The sequence below is a fragment of the Schistocerca cancellata genome, chromosome 2 (genome assembly GCF_023864275.1).
Source record: "Schistocerca cancellata isolate TAMUIC-IGC-003103 chromosome 2, iqSchCanc2.1, whole genome shotgun sequence".
NCBI classification, from domain to species: Eukaryota; Metazoa; Arthropoda; class Insecta; order Orthoptera; family Acrididae; genus Schistocerca; species Schistocerca cancellata.
This window is the reverse complement of record NC_064627.1, coordinates 880,652,729-880,672,493: the sequence shown is the minus strand read 5'-3', so window position 1 is coordinate 880,672,493 and position 19,765 is coordinate 880,652,729. Positions and strand designations below refer to the sequence as shown.

Here is a 19,765-nt window from a genome sequence, read left to right as displayed (position 1 = left end):
CAGTCGGGGGGAACGGGCAGACCAATCTGTTCGACGAATATCCTCTCGTTCCAAGAGCTCCTCAACCTGGGCGGTACGCTGCTGTCGCGGATATTCATCCATAAAAATGAAGTCAGAGCCGAATGAACCCCTGAAGCAGTACGCCCATGCAGTGTTATGCAAGCCCACGTTACAATACGTGGACAAAAGAACACGATCATGTTCGACAATGCTGAATGTATTCTCATATGGCGAGAGGTGGGAACACGTAACGCACCCTGGAACATTACCGAATACGATTGTTATGGTGGTCCAGGTGATAAGGTGTTGGGAAGCATAATGTAGCATGGGCATACTGACCGTCGTTGAACATGGATACTCAGCGGTCAGCGTCTCCGTCACCACGTGCGTCATTTCAGGAGTGCATTTGACCCTGACTTCATTGTTATGGAGGACAAAGCGCGACCACAGCGAACAGAGCAGGTGGAGGAGCTCATCGAACGAGAGGATATTCGGCACGTGGGCTGATCTGCGCGCACCCCCAGACCTAAATTGCATTGCACACCTGTGAGATGTGTTGGAGAGACGTATTGCAGCAAGTCCCTATGCACCGACGATCATCCAGCCTTTGTCAGCAGCGCTGGTGGAGGGATGCTAAGCACTACCAGAACAACTCCTTTCGTATCTTGTGGCCAACATAGGAGCACTTTGCAGATCATGTGCTGCCGTCCGTGGTGATCGCATACCCTACTAACAAGGGAACCTCCCCATCGCACCCCCCTCAGATTTAGTTATAAGTTGGCACAGTGGATAGGCCTTGAAAAACTGAACACAGATCAATCAAGAAAACAGGAAGAAGTTGTGTGGAATTATGAAAAAAAAGCAAAATATACAAACTGGCTAGTCTATGTGACCTGGCAACATCGCAGGCAACATCAAGGACAGTGTGAGATCAGGAGCGCAGTGGTCCTATGGTTAGCGTGAGCAGCTGTAGTACGAGAGGTCCTTGGTTCAAGTCCTCCTTCGAGTGAAAAGTTTAGTTGCTTTATTTTCGCAGTTATGATCTGTCCGTTCGTACATTGACGTCTCTGTTCTCTGTAATAAGTTTAGTGTCTGTGTTTTGAGACCGCACCGCAAAACCATGCGATTAGTAGACGAAAGGACGTGCCTCTCCAATTGGAACTGAAAACATTTGATCACAAGGTCATAGGTCAACCGATTTCTCCACAGGAAAACACGTCTGATATATTCTATACGACACTGGGGACGGCATGTGCGTCACATGACAGGAATATGTTGTCGACCCACCTAACTTGTACACTTGGCGAATGGGTAAAATGATTCTTCTACCTTGCCCAATTTGGGTTTTCTTGTGGATGTGATAATCACTCCCAAAAAAGTGATGAAAACATAAGAGTTTGTCAGATAAACTACAACAAATGAATGCAACAGTTTCACAGTCGCACAGTTTTCCCTGTGCTCTGTCAAAACAATTTTTTTAACGTTTTCAAATCTTTCCATGTGTAGACCGACAAATCTTGCTTATGTCCAAGCAAATCTGAACATGTCTTGGAATTTTGGAGAGCGAAGTTGATTGTGTGTGTGTGTGTGTGCCTGAACTTTGATAATTGTCTGAAAATACAAAATTAAAATTTTCACTCGAGGGAAGACTTGAACCAAGGACTTCTCGTTCCACAGCTGCTCACGCTAACCACAGGACCACGACTCTACGTAGCTACTACACTCCTTAATGTTGCATATCTTAAGCATGGACTACTCAGTTTGCATAATTTGCTTATTTTTTTCATAGTTCCACACAACTTCTTCCTGTTTTCTCGATTGATCTGTTTTCAGTTTTTCAAGGCCTATCCACTGTTGCAACTTATAACTAAATCTGACGGGGGTGCGATGGGGAGGTTCCCTTGTAAGAAGCGTGTCCCGGCTTTCGTAAAGTCAAGGGCAGCAAAATGAGTCGCGGTCACTTCAATGTAATTATTGTACTTGAATAAAAATGTCATCTCTATTCGTCTCATTGCGTATTTCTTTCGGTTACATTCTATAATATACTCTAACAAATTCTTTACATACACGGTTCACATTTAATCGTGCTGTGTTACTTAGTAGTGACACTTCGTGCGAAAGTTACTTTCGTCCACAAGTCTGTCACGTCAGTGTAACGCTTAACTCTTCAAAGAGGTACCTACATGACGACTGCGAGTGAACACCACTTATTTTTCTTACTTCTCGCTTTTGTGCAATCAGTACTTCCTTTCTAAGTCATGAGTCACGCCAGAAAATTGTTTGTAAGACATTATTAAGTTGAAATGTGCAAAACGTGTTACGAGGCTGATGTATACAAGACTACGCTAAGTGCAAAAGTAGCGGAACTTAATTGTTTGAGCAACTCAGTAGTATTCTTGTCACAGGTCAGCTGTCGTTGGAAATGGACATTCCAAAAATCTGGAACATTCAATACTGTTTGCAGTCTCTTGTTCATGTGCTACATCAGTTATGATATTTTATTAGTTGTACAGAAGTAACTGCAATGAGCTTTGTCAAAATTTAGGGAGCGTCCACTTTCAGAGAAGACTTCTTCTTCTTGTTTCAGAAACATCATTAATAATTGCTTATGCCGCTTTCTCTCTAATGGTATTTATTTTAATAATAGTATCATCTGCAAAATGTGCCAATTCTGCTTGTTAAATGTTAAGTAGAAGGTCATTCACACATGCATTAGGAGTAAGAGCAGTCCCTACATTATACCATGTGGAATCCTCTGTATGATTTCTCCCCAGCCATTAATATTTTCTACCGTTCGAACATTGTTTAAATTATTCAGCTCAATCTTTTGCATTTGGTTTGTTAAGTATGATGCAAACCAGTTATGTGTAAAGCTATCAGTTCCAGAAAACTTAAGTTTTTCTAAGATAGTAATGTGATCTACAATTCAGACGCCTATTAAAAATTCACAAAAAATACGAACTGGCGATATTTTTCTTCTAAGGCTTGTAACATGTGTTGAATTAATGTGTAAGTAGCCCTCTCAGTTGAGCTATCCATCTAGAAACTAAACAGTCATACGATAAGTGAATTGTTTCTACTTAAATGGATTAGTTGGAAAGTTGTAAGTGTGCATTTAGTGCGTATCGTAGACCCGAAACAGACACGAAAAGAATAGAAAAATGAAAGTATGTGATAAAATTCACTGCCGTATATTTGTGAATAGTTAAATAATTGAAATTTGATGCCAAGAATCATTATAAATCCCCTAGCGATATATGTACAGTTAATAATTTATGTTATAGGCGACTGATAATGGCTAGCATGAAGAAGGTTAACATGTTTCGTTAGAAAAAAATATTCAGCTGCAAAAGACGGAATTTTACGTAAATGATCTAAGCTATATGATAAAATACAATGAAGAGTCAAAAAAACTGGTACATCTGTCTAATATCATGTAGAGCCCCCGCGAGCACGCAGAAGTACCACAACGTGAAGTGGCATGAACTCCACTAATGTCTGTGGTAGTGCTGGAGGAAATTTACACCATGAATCATGCAGGCCTTTCCATAAATCCTTTGGAGTATAAGCGGGTGGAGATCTCTTCTGAACAGCATGTTTCAAGGCAGCCCAGATATGCTCAATATTATTCATGTCTATGGAGCCTGACGGGCAGCGGAAGTGATTAAACTCAGAAGAGTGTTCCTGGAGCCACTCTGTAGCAATTCTGGACATGTGGGTTAACGCATTGTCCTACTGGAATAACCCAATTTCGTCGGAATACACAATGGACATGAATGAATGCAGATGATGAAACTGAATCCCATATCACTTCAACTGCACACAGCCCACACCGTTATAAAGCCCCCACCAACTTGAACAGTCCCCTACTGACATACAGGCTCCATGGATTGATGAGGTTGTCTCCATACCCGTACACGTCCATCCGCTAAATAAAATTTGAAACGAGACTCGTCCGACCAGGCAATATGTTTCCAGTCGTCAACAGACCACCTTCAATGTTGATGGGCCCAGGCGGGGCGAAAAGCTTTGTGTCGTGCAGTCATTACGGGTACACGAGTGTGCCTTCGGCTCCGAAAGCCCATATCAATGACGTTTCGTTGAATGCTTCGCACTCTGACACTTGTTGGTGGCCCAACACTGAAATCTGCAGCAATTTGCGGAAGGGTTGCACTTCTGTAACGTTGAACGATTCGTTTCAGTCATCGTTAGTCCGATTCTTGTAAAATCTTTTTCCGGCCACAGCGGTGTCGGAGATTTGATGTTTTATCGGATTCCTGATATTCACGGTACAATCGTGAAAAGGTCGTACGGGAAAATCCCCGCTTCATCGCTACCTCGGAGATGCTGTGTCTCATCACTCTTGCGCCAAGTATAGCAACACGTTCGAACTCACTTAAATCTTGATAACCTGCGATTATAGCAGCAGTACCGGATCGAACAACTTCGCGCACATACTTAATGTCTTATATAGGCTTTGCCGACCGCAGTGCCGTATTCTACCTGTTTACACATCTCTGTATTTGAATACTCATGCCTGTACCACTTTCCTAGGCGCTTAAGTGTGTAATCACTGGACTAGAGGATTGCATCGTTACAAGGTCCGCTGGCAACACGCGACACGCTAAGGCCAGAAAACACCACTTCACGAAGCTGTCTCTTCCGCAGGCGACGGAGGCGGCAGCGGCGACGAGTTCGGCGGCGAGGTGGAGGGGACGGCGTCGCCGGGCGCGCTCGCCGGCTCCTCGTCGGTGGCGCTCACGGTCGTCATCCTGATCGGCGTCTGCTTCCTGCTGGTCAACATGTGCGCGTTCGCGGCGCTCTACTACCAGCGCGACAAACTGCGCGTCCAGCAGCAGCTGATGCGCCAGCGCTACGAGGACGTGACGGCGCTCGCCACCTCCGACGAGGACGACGCCGGCGAGCGCTACGTCCACAAGAAGGCCGACGCAGCCAGGCCCGCCACCTCCGCCGCAGCTGCCGCCGTCGCCGCGCGCGTCGCCACCGTCGACCGTCGACTCCGCAGGAAGAAGGAGCTCGTGAGTCCCCTCTACATACGTAAACATACGAGGGCTGTTCAGAAAGTAAGCTCCGATTGATCGCGAAATGGGAACCACAGTGAAAATTAGAAATGTTTTATTTTTAACAGTTAGCTACACCATCCAGCTACTTCTCTACGTAGTTGCCGTTCTGACTAAGACATTTGTCGTAGCGTTGTACCAACATTCCAATACCCTCATCATAAAAGACAGCCGCCAGTGCTTTCCGCCAATTCTCTACGCTGGCCTACAGCTCGTTTTCTGTGCCAAAATGTTGTATTCATAGCCAGCGGTTCATGTGAGCAGAAATGAAACGCAGGGGGAGTCAATTACGGGCTGTATTGTGGTTAGTCAAACATTTCCAATTGAAAACGATGCAGGAGCATCTTCATTGCCCCTTCATAATGCGGCTGAGAATATTCCCTTGTAGAAGAAACTGCACGACAGTTATGTAATGTTGGCTGTATAGCTTCAGGCGAAATTTCTCACCAGGTCCTCGTACTTGGCGGGAGACACTATTCTCTAGACAACTTTACGCGATCACTGTGAGCTCAGAAATGAGAGGAGTGACGTGATGCTATCTAGGGTCATACTAGAGACACTGCCCAACACATCTGTGCAAAGCTTTATCGGATTATCATAGTCGTTTCCATTTCGCGATCAATCGGAGCTTACTTTCTGAACAGCCCTCGTACATTGAGGTGACAACAGTCGTGAGATAGCTGTATGCACATGTACAGATGCCTGCAATACCGCAAAAATTTGGAAATTTATGGTAAATTCCACTGCGACGAAACTGCAGAGGTCATCGATCCCAACGCTTACACACTATTTAATCATGATTAAGTCCCATACTCCTTGACAGAGCTTAGGGGATGATGCGGCAGACCGCGCCGCCTCACTAGGCAAGGTCCTAGAGGAAGTAGTTTGTCATTGCTTTCCTCCGACCGTAATGGGGATGAATTATGATAATGATGAAGACAATACAACAAGATCCAGTCATCTCGAGGCAGGTGAAAATCCCTGACGCTGCCAGGAATTGAACCCAGGACCCCGTGTTCGGGAAGCGAGAACGTTACCGCGAGACCACGAGCTGCAGACACACACTATTTAGTCTAACTTAAACTAACTTACGCCGCGCGGGATTAGCCGAACGGTCTGGGGCGCTGCAGTCCTGGACTGTGCGGCTGGTCCTGGCGGAGGTTCGAGTCCTCCCTCGGGCATGGGTGTGTGTGTTTGCCCTTAGGCTAATTTAGGCTAAGTAGTGAGTAATTTTAGGGACTGATGACCATAGCAGTCAAGTGCCATAAGATTTCACACACATTTTTTTAACTAACTTACGCTAAGGACAACACATGCACCCATGCCCGTGGGAGGACTCAAAACTCCGAGGGAGGGGAGCCGCGCGAACCGTGGCAAGGCGCCTCAGACCGGACTGGGTACCCCGCACGGCGCTATAGCATCGCCTATGCAAGTTGTAAAAGGGCAGTGCATTCAAGAAGCTGCTATTTGTGCTCAGGTGATTCCAGTGAAAAGGTTTTCGACGTCATTATAAAAAAATGTTCAAATGTGCGTGAAATCTTATGGGACTTAACTGCTAAGGTCATGAGTCATTAAGCTTACACACTACTTAACCTAAATTATCCTAAGGACAAACACACACCCATGCCCGAGGGAGGACTCGAACCTCCGCCGGGACCAGCCGCATGACGTCGTTATAGCCGTACGACGGGAATTAACGGAGTTTGAAGGCGGAACAGCAGTTGGAGCTACACGCATGGCACATTTCATTTCGTAAATAGTTAGGTAATTTAATATTCCGAGATCCACAGTGTCAAGAGTGTGCCGAGAACACCAAATTGCAGTCATTATCTCTCACCATGGACAACGCAATGGCCAACAGCCGTCACATAACGACCGAGAGCAGCGGAATTTGCACAGAGCTGTCGTGCTAACAGACAGGCATCACTGCGAGGAATAATCGCAGAAATCAAATGGTTCAAATGGCTCTAAGCACTATGGGACTTAACATCTGAGGTCATCAGTTCCCTAGACTTAGGACTACTTAAACTTAACAAAGCTAAGGGCATCACACACATCCATGCCCGGGGCAGGATTGGAACCTGCGGCCGTAGCAGCTGCGCGGTTCCGGACTGAAGTGCGTAGAACCGCTCGGCCACAGCGGTCGACCCGGAGCAGAAATCATTGCGGCACTTACGACGAACTTATCCTTTAGGACAGTGCGGCGAAATTTGGCTATGGCAGCAGAGCTCGACGCTAGTGCCTTTGCTAACAGCACGACATCGCCTGCAGTGCCTCTCCTGGTCTCGTGGCCATATCTGTTGGACCATAGATGCCTGAAAAACTGTTGCCTGGTCAGATGAGTCCCGATTTCTGTTGGTAACAGCTGATGGTAGCGTTCGGATGTGTTATAGGTCGCAATTTGTTGACATGGCACTGTGGAAGCTGTGGTGCCGATCACCGTGGCCAAGCGGTTCTAAGCCCTTCAGTCTGGAACCGCGCGCCCTCTACGGTCGCAGGGCCGAATCCTGCGTCGGGCATGGATGTGTGTGATGTCCTTAGCTTAGTTAGGATTAAGTAGTTCTAAGTTCTAGGGGACTGATGACCTCAGATGTTAAGTCCCATAGTGCTAAAAGCCATTTGAACCATTTGAAGCTGATGGTGGCTCTATAATCGTGTGCACTGTGTTTACTTGCAATGGACTGGATCCTCTGGTCCAGCTAAACCGATCATTGACTGGAAATGACTATGAGGTTACCATTCCGAGCCATTCATGGACTGCATTTTTTATGCATGACAGTGCACTACATCACTGGACCATAACTGTTCACGACAGGTTTGAAGAACATTCTGGACCATTCGAGCGAATGATTTGGCAACCTAGATCGCCTTACATGAATCCCATCGAGCATTCATGGTGCGTAATCGAGAAGTCAGTATAAGCAGAAAATCCGCACCGGCAATACTTTCGCAGTAATGGACTGCTATAGAGGCAGCGTGGCTCAATATTTCTGCAAGGAACATCCAGGGACTAATTGAATCCATCCCATCTCAAGCTGCTGCCCCAAGCCGGGCAAAAGGAGGTCTGTCACCTAGGTGTCCGTTATTATGCATTTAGGGCAAGCTGCCATTCATCACACCAGATACATTGTCTAAGTCTTTCCTACTGCCACTCGACGACGACACGTTTTCTGATACTATAGCGTCATCAGCAAACAGACATAAATTCCTGGTCGCTCTCTCTGTTCAGATTGTTAATGTATATCGAGATCAAGAGCGGCCCATCACACTTCCTCTGGGTGCTTCTCACCATACTATAGGATTCAATGAATACTCGCCGTTTAGGACAACTTACTCGGTTCCATGACTTCATATCTCATATCTGAGAAACATTTGACTCCTTCTAAATAGGGATTATGTCAGCTGTAACTACGAGGAATGACAGTGTTTCCACCAGCCTGACGGTACAAAATACTAGAGCTTAACAGAGCAGACTTGCGATTAAATAAGCCGGTAGTCGTAGATAAAACTCTTTCGGAATTTCTAAAATCATTGGGGAAAGCGGCAACCAAACGACTACACAAATTAGTTCATACGATCTACGTATCGGGGGACACACCATCAGACTTTTTTCGGAAAAATATCATCCGCAGAATTCGGAAGATACCAGACGCATATAAAGGTAAGAATCATCCCAACTGATCGTGCATCCAAGTTTCTATCAAGAATAATATACAGCAGAATGCAAAATTAAAGTGAGGGTCGATTGGATGAAACCTCACTCATGCCACGAGGTGACTATGTAGGAGCGTGTTACGAAGACGTTTGAGGAAGTGCAAGCACTGATTATTAAACGAGGAAATAGAAGGATTACTTCTCAATAGTGATAGTGGGGATGAATGTAATTCTGTATCGCCCTCCGATGACGATACAGTGGCTGTTGTTGATCCTGGCCCGACCTTCTCAGGCCGATAAAGTCGTTCTTCACAACTCTCGCTCTCACTTCTCAAGAGTGAAACTGAAGCAGATGATAGTCTGTGGACAATTTTTAGTGCCAGGTATAGACATTATGCCATTCTCGAATAACTGCTTAAACAGCATATATTCGTAAAAGACCAACAAATTGTTAAGGATACACGACCTATAGGAAATGCATTAGCAATTGCGAATATGAACGATCGTCGGCTTTATATTGGAATGACGACAGTGAAAATTTGTGCCGGACGGGGACTGGAACGCGGATTTTCCGCTTTACGCGAGCAGTCCCAACCTGCACTCGTGTGTTACGTATATTCCCGTGCAGGAAGGACGTATTTATTGGGAGTCGAGGGCACGGTATTTAATCGCCAATACCAGGCCCTCGACTCTCTGTAAGTATGTCCCTCCTGGACGGGAATGTACGTAGCGTACGAGTGCAAGTTGTGGTACATGGATTACGGCATTTGGACGTCTGGGTCTGGCCGTGATTTTTGGACGAATAGCCGATGCGGTCAAGGCCACGCTCTCTTAAAGCGAGAAATCGGCGTTCGAGTTCTGGGCCAGCACAAATTTTCATTGTCGTTATTCCAATATGATCGTTCATTTTCGCAATTGCTCAACTTACAGCCGGTGGTAGTTCATATTCGCAATTGCGAACACATTTCCTATGAAGGATACATTCGCTTCTCAAAAATATGTTAAAACCAAATTTTAAATATATCACTTCGTACCTTAATGCAAACTGCGTCAGTGCATCTTCATTCCTCGTGTCAAACACGTTTACGTGTTTCTTATTGATGTGCAACCCCACATACATTGAAGCACTACATAGTGGCATAGGGAGTAGTATAACTTTTTAAAAAAATTGCTTTTCTACATATTTAGAGCAATGTTTCCCTAAACTGAAACGACTATTTTAAATTTATGTTGCTGCAGTTGTTCCTTGAAGAGGCACTCCTGCCGGAGACATGATAGCATATCAATTAATACATTTAATATTAACGCAGGCGGAATATTTTGTCATTTCTAAGGTGATGAAGGCATATAGAGCGTAACTGAAGGCATTCAACGAATGACTCAGTGTTTAAAGATAAATGGAAATCTAATAATCTCCGGCTCAGTAATACAAGTGAGAGAGGAGAAATACTCTTAGAGCTGTACAGTAAGTTTCACCTAATGGTAGCAAATACTCTATCCAGAAATCACATACTTGTAGATGGCCTGGAGACACAGGGAGAAACCATTGGAATTACTTTATGGTGAGAAAGAGAGTCTTTAATCAGACCCTGGACAGACAAATATAACTACATGGAAGGTAAGTGGGAATAAGCTTTGGTTGACAGAAGAAATAGGCCTATATCAGTTAGGTCAACGAAAGAAGAAAGCCATCAGCATCTGGATTCCTTTAAATTTTTGTGAGGCTTGTACCTCGAAGACTTGACAGCAGCTCAAACTCCGCAAAAATCATGGACTGCAGATATTGATTGCAGCAATATGCCACTGATGAAAAAAATCAGAATTAATTACAGGGAAGCTACAGCTAAATTTTTACCAAAGGAAAGTAGCCAAACAGCCACATGTTTTCAGAAGTTATTTTATTTAGACGACTAGTTTCGGCATCTCATTAATGCCATCTTCAGGCCCTTACACACTCCATATATAGACACTCCGATACATCATTGTATGCATAACTTCAGCCATCAGCATTTGGATTCCTTTAAACTTTTGTGAGGCTTGTACCTCGAAGAATTGACAGCAGCTCAAACTCCACAAAAATCATGGACTGCAGATTTTGATTGCTCCAGTTACGCACACTTTCATGTATCTCATGGTCTACACATGGAGTGCATAGGGACCTGAAGATGGCATTAATGAGATGCCGAAACTGATCGTCTAAATAAATTAACTTTTGAAAACATAAGGATGCTTGGCGATATTTCTTTGGTAAATACCTTATCAGCCGCTGTGCCGTATCAAAGATGGACAGCAGGTACTAAAGCTAAAAGGCTTTAAAAATTAAAATAAAAATGGTTCAAATGGCTCTGAGCGCTATGGGACTCTATTTCTGCTGTCATAAGTCCCCTAGAACTTAGACCTACTTAAACCTAACTAGCCTAAGGACATCACACATATCCATGCCCGAGGCAGGATTCGAACCTGCGACCATAGCGGTCGCGCTATTAAAGACTGTAGCGCCTGGAATCGCTCGGCCACCACGGCAGGCAAAAATGTAAAGAAATCGCAAAGAAAATCAAATGAAATTATATGATTTCAGAGACCTTCTCAAGTCTCAAAAATATATCATGTATATAACTAAACTGAAGTGGCGAATGAAAATTTGTACCAAGGCTGTGGTTCTAACCGGGCCTGCTACTCACTTGGCCGATGCCCTAACCACTACGCCACAGAGGCATTGATTAGTTACACGTAGTACTCCCTATATGGTATTCTCTCTAAACTCGACCAGCATTACAGAGGTTCTCCAACTGCATTATAATAGCAACTCAGAATCGCATTTAATCAAACGAAACTTTATAGTTAGACAGACTTTTCAAGTCTCAAATATCTATGATGTACATATGTGGAAATATATGGAGACAATAACATTTCTGAAATGGACTGGTCTGCCCAGAGTCCTGACCTGAAACCAATGGAACAACTTCGTTCCAGACCAAAGTGTCCAACAACATTTCCTTCTCTGAATTCGGCTCTAGAGGAAAAATAGGCTGCCATTCCTCCGCAAATAGATATCTCAATGAAACCGTCTGCATCAGAGTTCAAGTCGTATTAAAGACGTAACATCCCAACGCCCCATATCAGCATCCAATGGTAGGTGTCCGGATACTTTTGATTGGATAGTGTATATTATGACTGCTGATATGTACCTACAGGGAATGAAATATCAATTATGTCACCTTATTTCATTGAGATGATAATAATAACTTTATGACTAACCACCTCGTAGTTCAGCCGGCCGGTGTGGCCGAGCGGTTCTAGGCGCTTCAGCCTGGAACCGCGCGACCGCTACGGTCACGGGTTCGAATCCTGCCTCGGGCATGGATGTGTGTGATGTCCTTAGGTTAGTTAGGTTTAAGTAGTTCTAAGTTCTAGGGGACTGATGACCGCAGATGTTAAGTCCCATAGTGCTCAGAGCCATTTGAATTTTTGAACCTCGTAGTTCATGAATTGGCAGCATTTCGTATGTGTTCTGAACACGTATGTTTACTTTAAACAGATTGGTGCGGACGACGACTACGAAGCCATCCGCAGCGCCGGCCGCACGGTGGAAGGAGCAGTGGCCGTCGCGGCGCCAGAGGCCGCGCTGCCCGCGGAGGACCTGCCGCTGGCGGGGGCGGCCGGCGCGGGGGCGGTGGCGCGGCGCAGCGCCTGGGGGGCGGCGCGCCAGTACAGCGGCAGCACCATGGACCCGCACACCAAGGTGCGCGAGTGGATCGCGCAGGAGATCGTCCAGCGCTACTCGCCGCGCTTCCTCCGGCGCGCCAAGAAGACCGAATCGCACGCGCCGGTGCTGCAGTCGTCGCAGAGCATCCAGACGTCCTTTGACCAGGTGTCAACGTCCACGGCGACGCCGAGACAGCTCAAGCGGCAGCACGCCATAGAGACGGCAGAGGTGGCTGTCTCAGCTACACCCGCCGACGTGTCTGGGCACGGTTCCCACAGGTCCAGGCCGAAGAAAGTTTCCGTCGCCATTGATGCCACTCCGTCTGGAAGAGGCTCGAGCGTAGAGCACTCTATAAGCAAATCGATGGACGAGCTCGGGACCTGCGTCTCTACGTCCATGTTAACCCTAAAGAAACCCGCCCTCAAGCGGTCGCTGACCATGGCGGAGGACCTAGCTGTTGCGTCCACTTCTATTTCGCCGAGAAGCTCGTCTTCTGGCGAGCTGTTGAGCAGGAGCACTGCCAACATCAGCCTCAAGTACACTCTTCCCAATCAGCAGGCCCAAAATCTCGATATCGTCAGAGTGGCACACGCTCATTCCAGATCAGATCCAGCGGCCAGTTCTAACCCACATGTGCCGTCACAACTGTCGGGCTCTATGAAGAGTGGACATTCTCAGCCAGCAGAACTTCATGCTGTAAATATCTCCTTAGATCCTCACACATCGCCATCGGTGATCTACGTCCCTGGTGGAAAGAAGCAGCAATTGCAGACGTTCCCAGCAGGAATTCAGCTTAGGTCTAAGGCTCTGCCAAAGAAAGATGTTGCAATTACTGCAACGCCCATTCCTGTGGACGTCAATGTGACGTCCAGAGACAGCAATGAAGAAGAAACAGCCCATGCAGGTGATCCTCTGTCAAATATTCAGAAGAGAAAATTTCCAAAAGTGCTGCCAGACTTCCCACAAGACGCTCCGGCCAACGAGGTCGAGACGATGGCAGCCCAGGCGGCTAACTTCAAGAGGAGGTCGCTTCCACCCAATTCCCTCTTCATGGCGTTGCCAGTCTCAGAAGTACCTGGCTCTCAGTCATCTTCTGTTGCCTCATCAGCAGCTCCTTCCAAAGACATTCCAGGAAAGTCGAGTCTCACCAAGGTGCCGCCACCGCCACCGCCTAGGATATCCTCGACTCTGGGCCGAAAGCCCGCCAACACGGCTCCCATCACACCACTTCCCACCATTCCAGCTGGAACTGTACCGGTTCACACCAGTTCCGAAAAGAAGACTCAGGCAGCTGCGGAGGTGCCTGTAGCAGCTACAGCTTCTGCACCGTCCCATTACCAGAGGATCGAGCCGAGGGTCATCATCAAGCCGACCATCACCAGTCCGCAGACTAAGAAGGCTCAGGCAGCCCGCGGTCTGCAGAGCATACCCCGCGTGACACCTAGCGATCCAGTGACGCATCCGGCACCCGGACCGCCGTCGCCGCGCTCGCCGGTACAGATGGATAAACAATCTCAGCTTAGGGCGGCTGATCCGTATGTGCTTCCTGTGGCCAGGCAGCTTCCGACAGTTGCCACTGTCCACCAAGCCCCGAGTAGTCCTCAACAGCCTCTACAGAGCCTTCCAGTTGTTCCAGAGGAGGTTAATCACCCGCAGCAGCAGTCGGCTGTTGCTTTCGTCGCGCCCCAGCAGAAAGCCCAAGCGAAGCAGACAGCGGCGGGAAAACAGGCACCGTCCTCTCCGGGCAAAAAGCGCCTGCAGCCCGTTCTCAAAGTTGTCGCGGAGACGTCGACGGACCCGTTCGAGGACACCGACTCCAGTACCGGCACGGTAAAACGCGTGAAGCGTCCCGCAGCGAAAGCCGCCCAAGGACAGACTCAGACGCAGCGGAAACCAGCGACCGAGGCAGCGCAGCACGCGAGTCCGAAAACGACGAAGAAGGCTGCGCAACAGACGAAGCAGCAGACCGCTGCGCAGCAGTCGACGCAGCCGGCGGCACAGCAGGTGTCGCCGCAAACGAGACCGGCGGCGGCTACGGCTAGCGCCACGACGAGCACCTCGGAACTGAGTTCGCCCTTAACCGAGGGCCGTGCTCACCCGCCGAAGAAGTGGTACAAGCAGTACCAGCACTCTTTCGTTTCCAAATCGGAGGATGACCAGAAGACATAATATTCGCGCGAGCAGTATTCGTATTTCCAGAGAGCTTATTATGCTTTTGTACAAAACAAAAACTTTTTTGCTTAATTTTTCTTTTGTAATTTCACTTTTTTTTTTCAACGTCTCTGCGCTCCTACTTTGAGAGGCGCTGTTTCAGAGGCGTATCGAGACACTTGGGCACGTCCTGTATTCCGTCTGTTGTACAAAACTCGAAGTATTATTATTACTACCTGTCCGTATTGCTGAGAAGTTTATTACAAGTTCCTTCCGCTGTAGACACTAACGTTGGTGATGCTGCTTTTTTTTGTATATTGTTGTCATTTGCGCATCGGAGCTGAAGCATGCGGCAGACAGAAACTGTGTCCCCACCTTTCCTTTACGCGCTGTTAACAGTAGATTAGTAGTAACGTCTGACCACATTAAGAACGTGTAATCATCTCCTCAATGTTTCCATAAGATGTTGTAACAGCACATTTAACTCTCGCATGTAAGAGAAAGAACGCGAATAAAATAATACTTTAAATGTTAAGAGTAAATACAGTTTAACACTTTTGTATCGCTCTGTGTTTACCATGAACGCAAAACATTTACTACGCTGTGACCTTAGCAGAACTGAATATTGATGCTTCCACTGAAATAAAATGTTTGTCACCCGTAACATACCGCCCAAATTTTGGTATACGTTAAAGTCTACACCAATTATTATGCAACATACAGGTTGTAACTAGAACCCCTACAGATTTTGAGGTCAGGTTCCTTACACCAAAAGAAGAAAAGATATCTGGTACCATAATCTAAAATATCTAGTACCATGAGAGCTCTGAGCACTTGTTCGTCTTTGATACTATGAAACAACTCTTCTGCTGAAAGCTCTTTGTTTCCATATTATGGGAGGGACCAATATGAGAAAAAAAGTGTACAAATATGGCCTCTAAAATGCGTACCTCAGGAGATACGCGCACTTGACATAAAAGTTTTCTTGGTATCGTACCGCGTCATAATGCAAAAAAAAGAAAAAGAAAAAAACTATGCTGGAGAAACCAATGTTTCAGTCACTACTACATTTACCTTCTTCCGAGTCTACTGATGTTTTTTATCTGTGTGGAATCTCTTATATTTAGTCATTGTTGTTGACTGCGCATAACGTTACGTCATAATTTTGAAAGGTCGTTGTTGTGATTGGTCACCTGAGGCGGACGGAGCGGAAACTTTATTTAAATAGGTTGCTACGGTGCTGGAAGTGGGAATCTGCTGTTGTCTATCGCTTCTTTGCTACGATTGGTGCTCATCGGTAAATGAGGTGTGCGCTCCTGTTTTCCACCTGCTGGATGCAGGCCGCGTGGCTGCGGCTACTCGCCTGTAGAGCTCGCGTCACTTGTTGATGGTGCTGTCTGTTCGACTCTGAGGATTGGCAGCCAGGATGGGGCAAGCCTGTATCCAGCCTCTCTGTTCTTCTTCTTATGAGGTTTTATTATTTCTGTGCCTTCGAAAAGATCTGCTGCCTAACCAGTATGCGGGTTTCTTGCCGCAGTTTATGGTTTATGGTATTTGGCCACTGCAGACATGCTGTGCTGTCCCAGACGAATGTAGCTCATGTTTCCGTACGCGCGTTGCCATGGCCTGCCAGTGTCACCGATGTGTACTTCTCCACACTGAACTCTACACAGACATTCCACCTAGTACGCACCTGCAGTGTGTAAAGTTTCTGTCTTGTCCTTCGTGGAGCCTAGCATATTCTGGATCTTAGAATTGCTGTTGTAGACAGGCCGGACGCCAACCCCTAGAACAATTTTACCAATACACTCAGTGATATTTTTCACGTAAGGTTGCTGTTTGTCGGTTTCCTACCTATCTCACTTTCTTTTGTTTGTTGCCATGGCTATTTGGATCGATTTATGGTTGTAGCCACTGACCACGAACGTTGTACACTGATTTTTAAGCTCTTGCGTTAGGTTTCGAGCACCGTTTAGGCGCTGCGCATGGACGGCCAACGGGGGGATACCTGAGTTGTTCTGCATTGGGTGGTGGTTTGATTGGGTGTGCTAATACCTGTCCATATGTGTAGGCCTCCTGTATACTCTGTGTCCCACTGTGACGCCCGTTGCAGAAAAGTTCGTTTCTCTAGAAGAGCTCTTTTACGCTATGACATGGTACGATACTCGACAAACCTTTTATTTCAACTGATTCTGACCGAGGAATCCTACGCAATTACACCTAAGAGCACTTGTTCAGTTGCAGAGATATGTTTCACTGCAGCAGGAACAGGAAGTGCTCATGATAGCTCTTAAAGTGAACATTCAGACCCCATGTCTATTAGACTTCTTTTTCTTGGTTTGGTCCATGGTACCATCTTCCCAAAATGTGAGAAGCAAAGAGCTTGCAGTAGAAGAGATGGGTTCAATGCATAGAAGATGAACAAGTGAACGTAAGTCTAGAGGTATGCATTTTAGAACCCAAGTTTACTAGACTTTTTTCCTTCATTTGGTGTAAGAAACCTGTCCTCAAAGTATGTAAAGGGAATTTATTTACACCCTGTATTTTGGAGTGAAATACGTTTTTACAACGCTAAGCAGCAGTTTTGATGCAATATAAATGGGAACTTAATATGTCTCGTAGTATTATCCTGAAGAAGTGTTAAAAACTGATTCATTCATCGGTATAAATGTACATTTGTTTGCTTGCGTTCAAATGTGCAACGAGTTTCGTTCTGAAGGGGGAACACGCTTCATAAACATACATCATATTCTCAATGTTTTCATAATTCCTGTTGCTGGGGTCTTAGAGTTGTAGAGAAGACTTAGTAGATAAAGTTTTGGTAAGGGAACAATAACCGGAATTGTACCTTTTGGATATGAAAGTAGTTTGAAGATAAAATCTCTTTACAATCATCTGTTTCCCAGCACGCACACAGTGGAGACAATGATCTCAGCCGCATACTCTGCAGGAAACCATGGCAGTGTTTCGAGTACCAGTCCCATGGTTCTCGTCTTCATCACGAAGCACGTCCTCTTTGAAGTCGAGAGTGTGGCGTACCAGTTTCTCGCAGGCGTTGTTGTAGTCGGACGAAAGTAGTGTAGTTACAAGAGGCACTGAAGACGGAATCCTCAGATTATGTTCATACCGCGAAACGGGATATTTGAAAGAGTTTCGATCTTCAAACTCGCTTTAGACCTAAACGGTACATTTCCGAACATGGCTCCCTTGCCAAAATTCTATCTACTAAGGCCCCTCCACAACACCTAGAAGTCTGAAACAGGAGTTATCAAGCAAATGAGGAAGAATCCCCACAAACATTAATGTAATGTAGAAGATCAAGGAGCTGCCATAGGCAATGGTCGAGAGTTAAAAAAAAAAAAAAAAAAATTATCTCCACTCCGAATCCACTGAGAGGAGAGGAAAATAACGTCCAGTTTCATTTACCATTGCCCTTTTCTACACTATTTTCGCTGCCATTAACTGTTGACAATAAAATTAGATACGCCACAGTCTATGTTCCCTTGGTGTCTGCTTGCAATACGGCATAGTCACGCTCGGCCTAAACCTGCCTAAAGATAAATTTCTATGTATAATTGCTGCTCATGTTTACTGGAGTCGCTGTGCAACGCAAGCTGTATTATCGAAATATCAGTTTTATTTGGAAGTGAAACGTAATTTGTAAAGAAATTAACTCTTAAATAACTACCTCATTTTCCAGAAACTATTTTCTAGTTTTGTAATCATATGAAAGTTAATTATTTGTAGATACGTTTATTCAAATGTGAAAACTGAAATTGTAATCTCTACAGAGCACATATTAAATTTACTGTACAAAAATCTGGAAATCCTAACTGTAAGACTCTTGTACAAAAAATACCCTTTTTGTTGTGTAACGTGTAGTCCTAATACGCAAAAATGCGCGGAAAAAGGATGAATTCCTTATAAGACTATCCTGAATCCTTCATGCATAAATCGAATCTAAATAGAAGAGTATGATCTATGTTTTGCGACTGCATACCTCAAACCAGTCTGTTACTTAAAAAGAACGCATAATGGTGTCTGTTTTTCGCACAATTCTTAAATATCTAATTATTATATTGAAGTACCAGTCTGAACTGTTTGTTTTACTCCACCGTGCATCCTACCATTCTCGGTATAGATTATGACTGGGAAAAATTTGATCAAGCTTGCGTTTGTTGAAAAAGTTCTGAAGACTTCGAGCCCGATGCAGTGGCTCATGTCGTCTAGTTCCTTACTGAAATGAATGAAAAAACCTTTTACCTTATACCTTCCATTACAGATTAGGTATTTGTTAGATTACTAGGCTGAGTGCAAGCTACGATGAGACTGCCACATGGTAAGTGAAGTAATCAATAATGAGCAGCTTTTTCTATGCCCACTGGTGCAACACACTCTTTCGTTTAACGTATGGGATAAACAGCCATAGTGGGTTATAAAAATTAAGTATTTACTATATCGACTTCATATCAAAGGAGAATACGATTTAATGTTACTGCAAGAGTTCTGAAGACTTGCCATGCATATAGAGGCTACAATTGTATGACTGACGTCATCCAGTTCTATACCGGATGTATGACAAAAACGTTGCACATAATATCTTTCATTCAGCTATAGTCATTTTTTAGCTTAATGTCTTGGTTGTAAGCTACGATGAGATTGCCACATCAGTACCTTATAAAAACGTGGTAAGCAAAGTAAGATGAATGATGAACTGCCCTTTCTATACCCACTGGTGCACTAAAATGTTTCGTTCACCGTATAGGATAAACCGTTGGAGTGGGTTATAGCAATCAAATATTTACTGTATCTGCTTCACATAAGTGGAGTAAACGATTTAATGTTATCCATTCTATAGCACTTTGGACAGAGATTGTTACACAATAAACGTATTAATATTACCATGATAGAACATCTGACAAAGTTTTAGTACAACACGAAATTCTAAATTTAGAAGCCAGCAGGAATAAAATACAGGGAGCGAAATGTTATCTATAACTTGCACAGAAATCAGACCGTAGGTGTTAAAGGTATGAAAGGGGAGCGACGTGTCAGAAGCAGAAATTCCCGACGTGTCAGAAGCAGAAATTCCGAAAGAAAATTATGCTTTACCAACAACAATAATTTTTAAACATCCTAGCAGGTTAAATCTGTATGCCAGACCGAGACTCGA

General features: G+C 45.2%; 1 protein-coding gene across 1 annotated transcript in view; it reads left to right on the top strand.

Annotated features, from left to right (window-relative positions):
• LOC126159513 (uncharacterized) overlaps positions 1 to 15,862 on the top strand; it is a 420,587-nt gene extending 404,725 nt beyond the window's left edge. The window contains exons 14-15 of the mRNA XM_049916555.1: positions 4,833 to 5,039; positions 12,274 to 15,862. Coding sequence (XP_049772512.1) covers positions 4,833 to 5,039; positions 12,274 to 14,610 — 2,544 coding nt within the window. The 3' untranslated portion in view covers positions 14,611 to 15,862. The remainder of the gene's footprint in view (positions 1 to 4,832; positions 5,040 to 12,273) is intronic.
• The last annotated feature ends 3,903 nt before the right edge of the window (positions 15,863 to 19,765 follow it).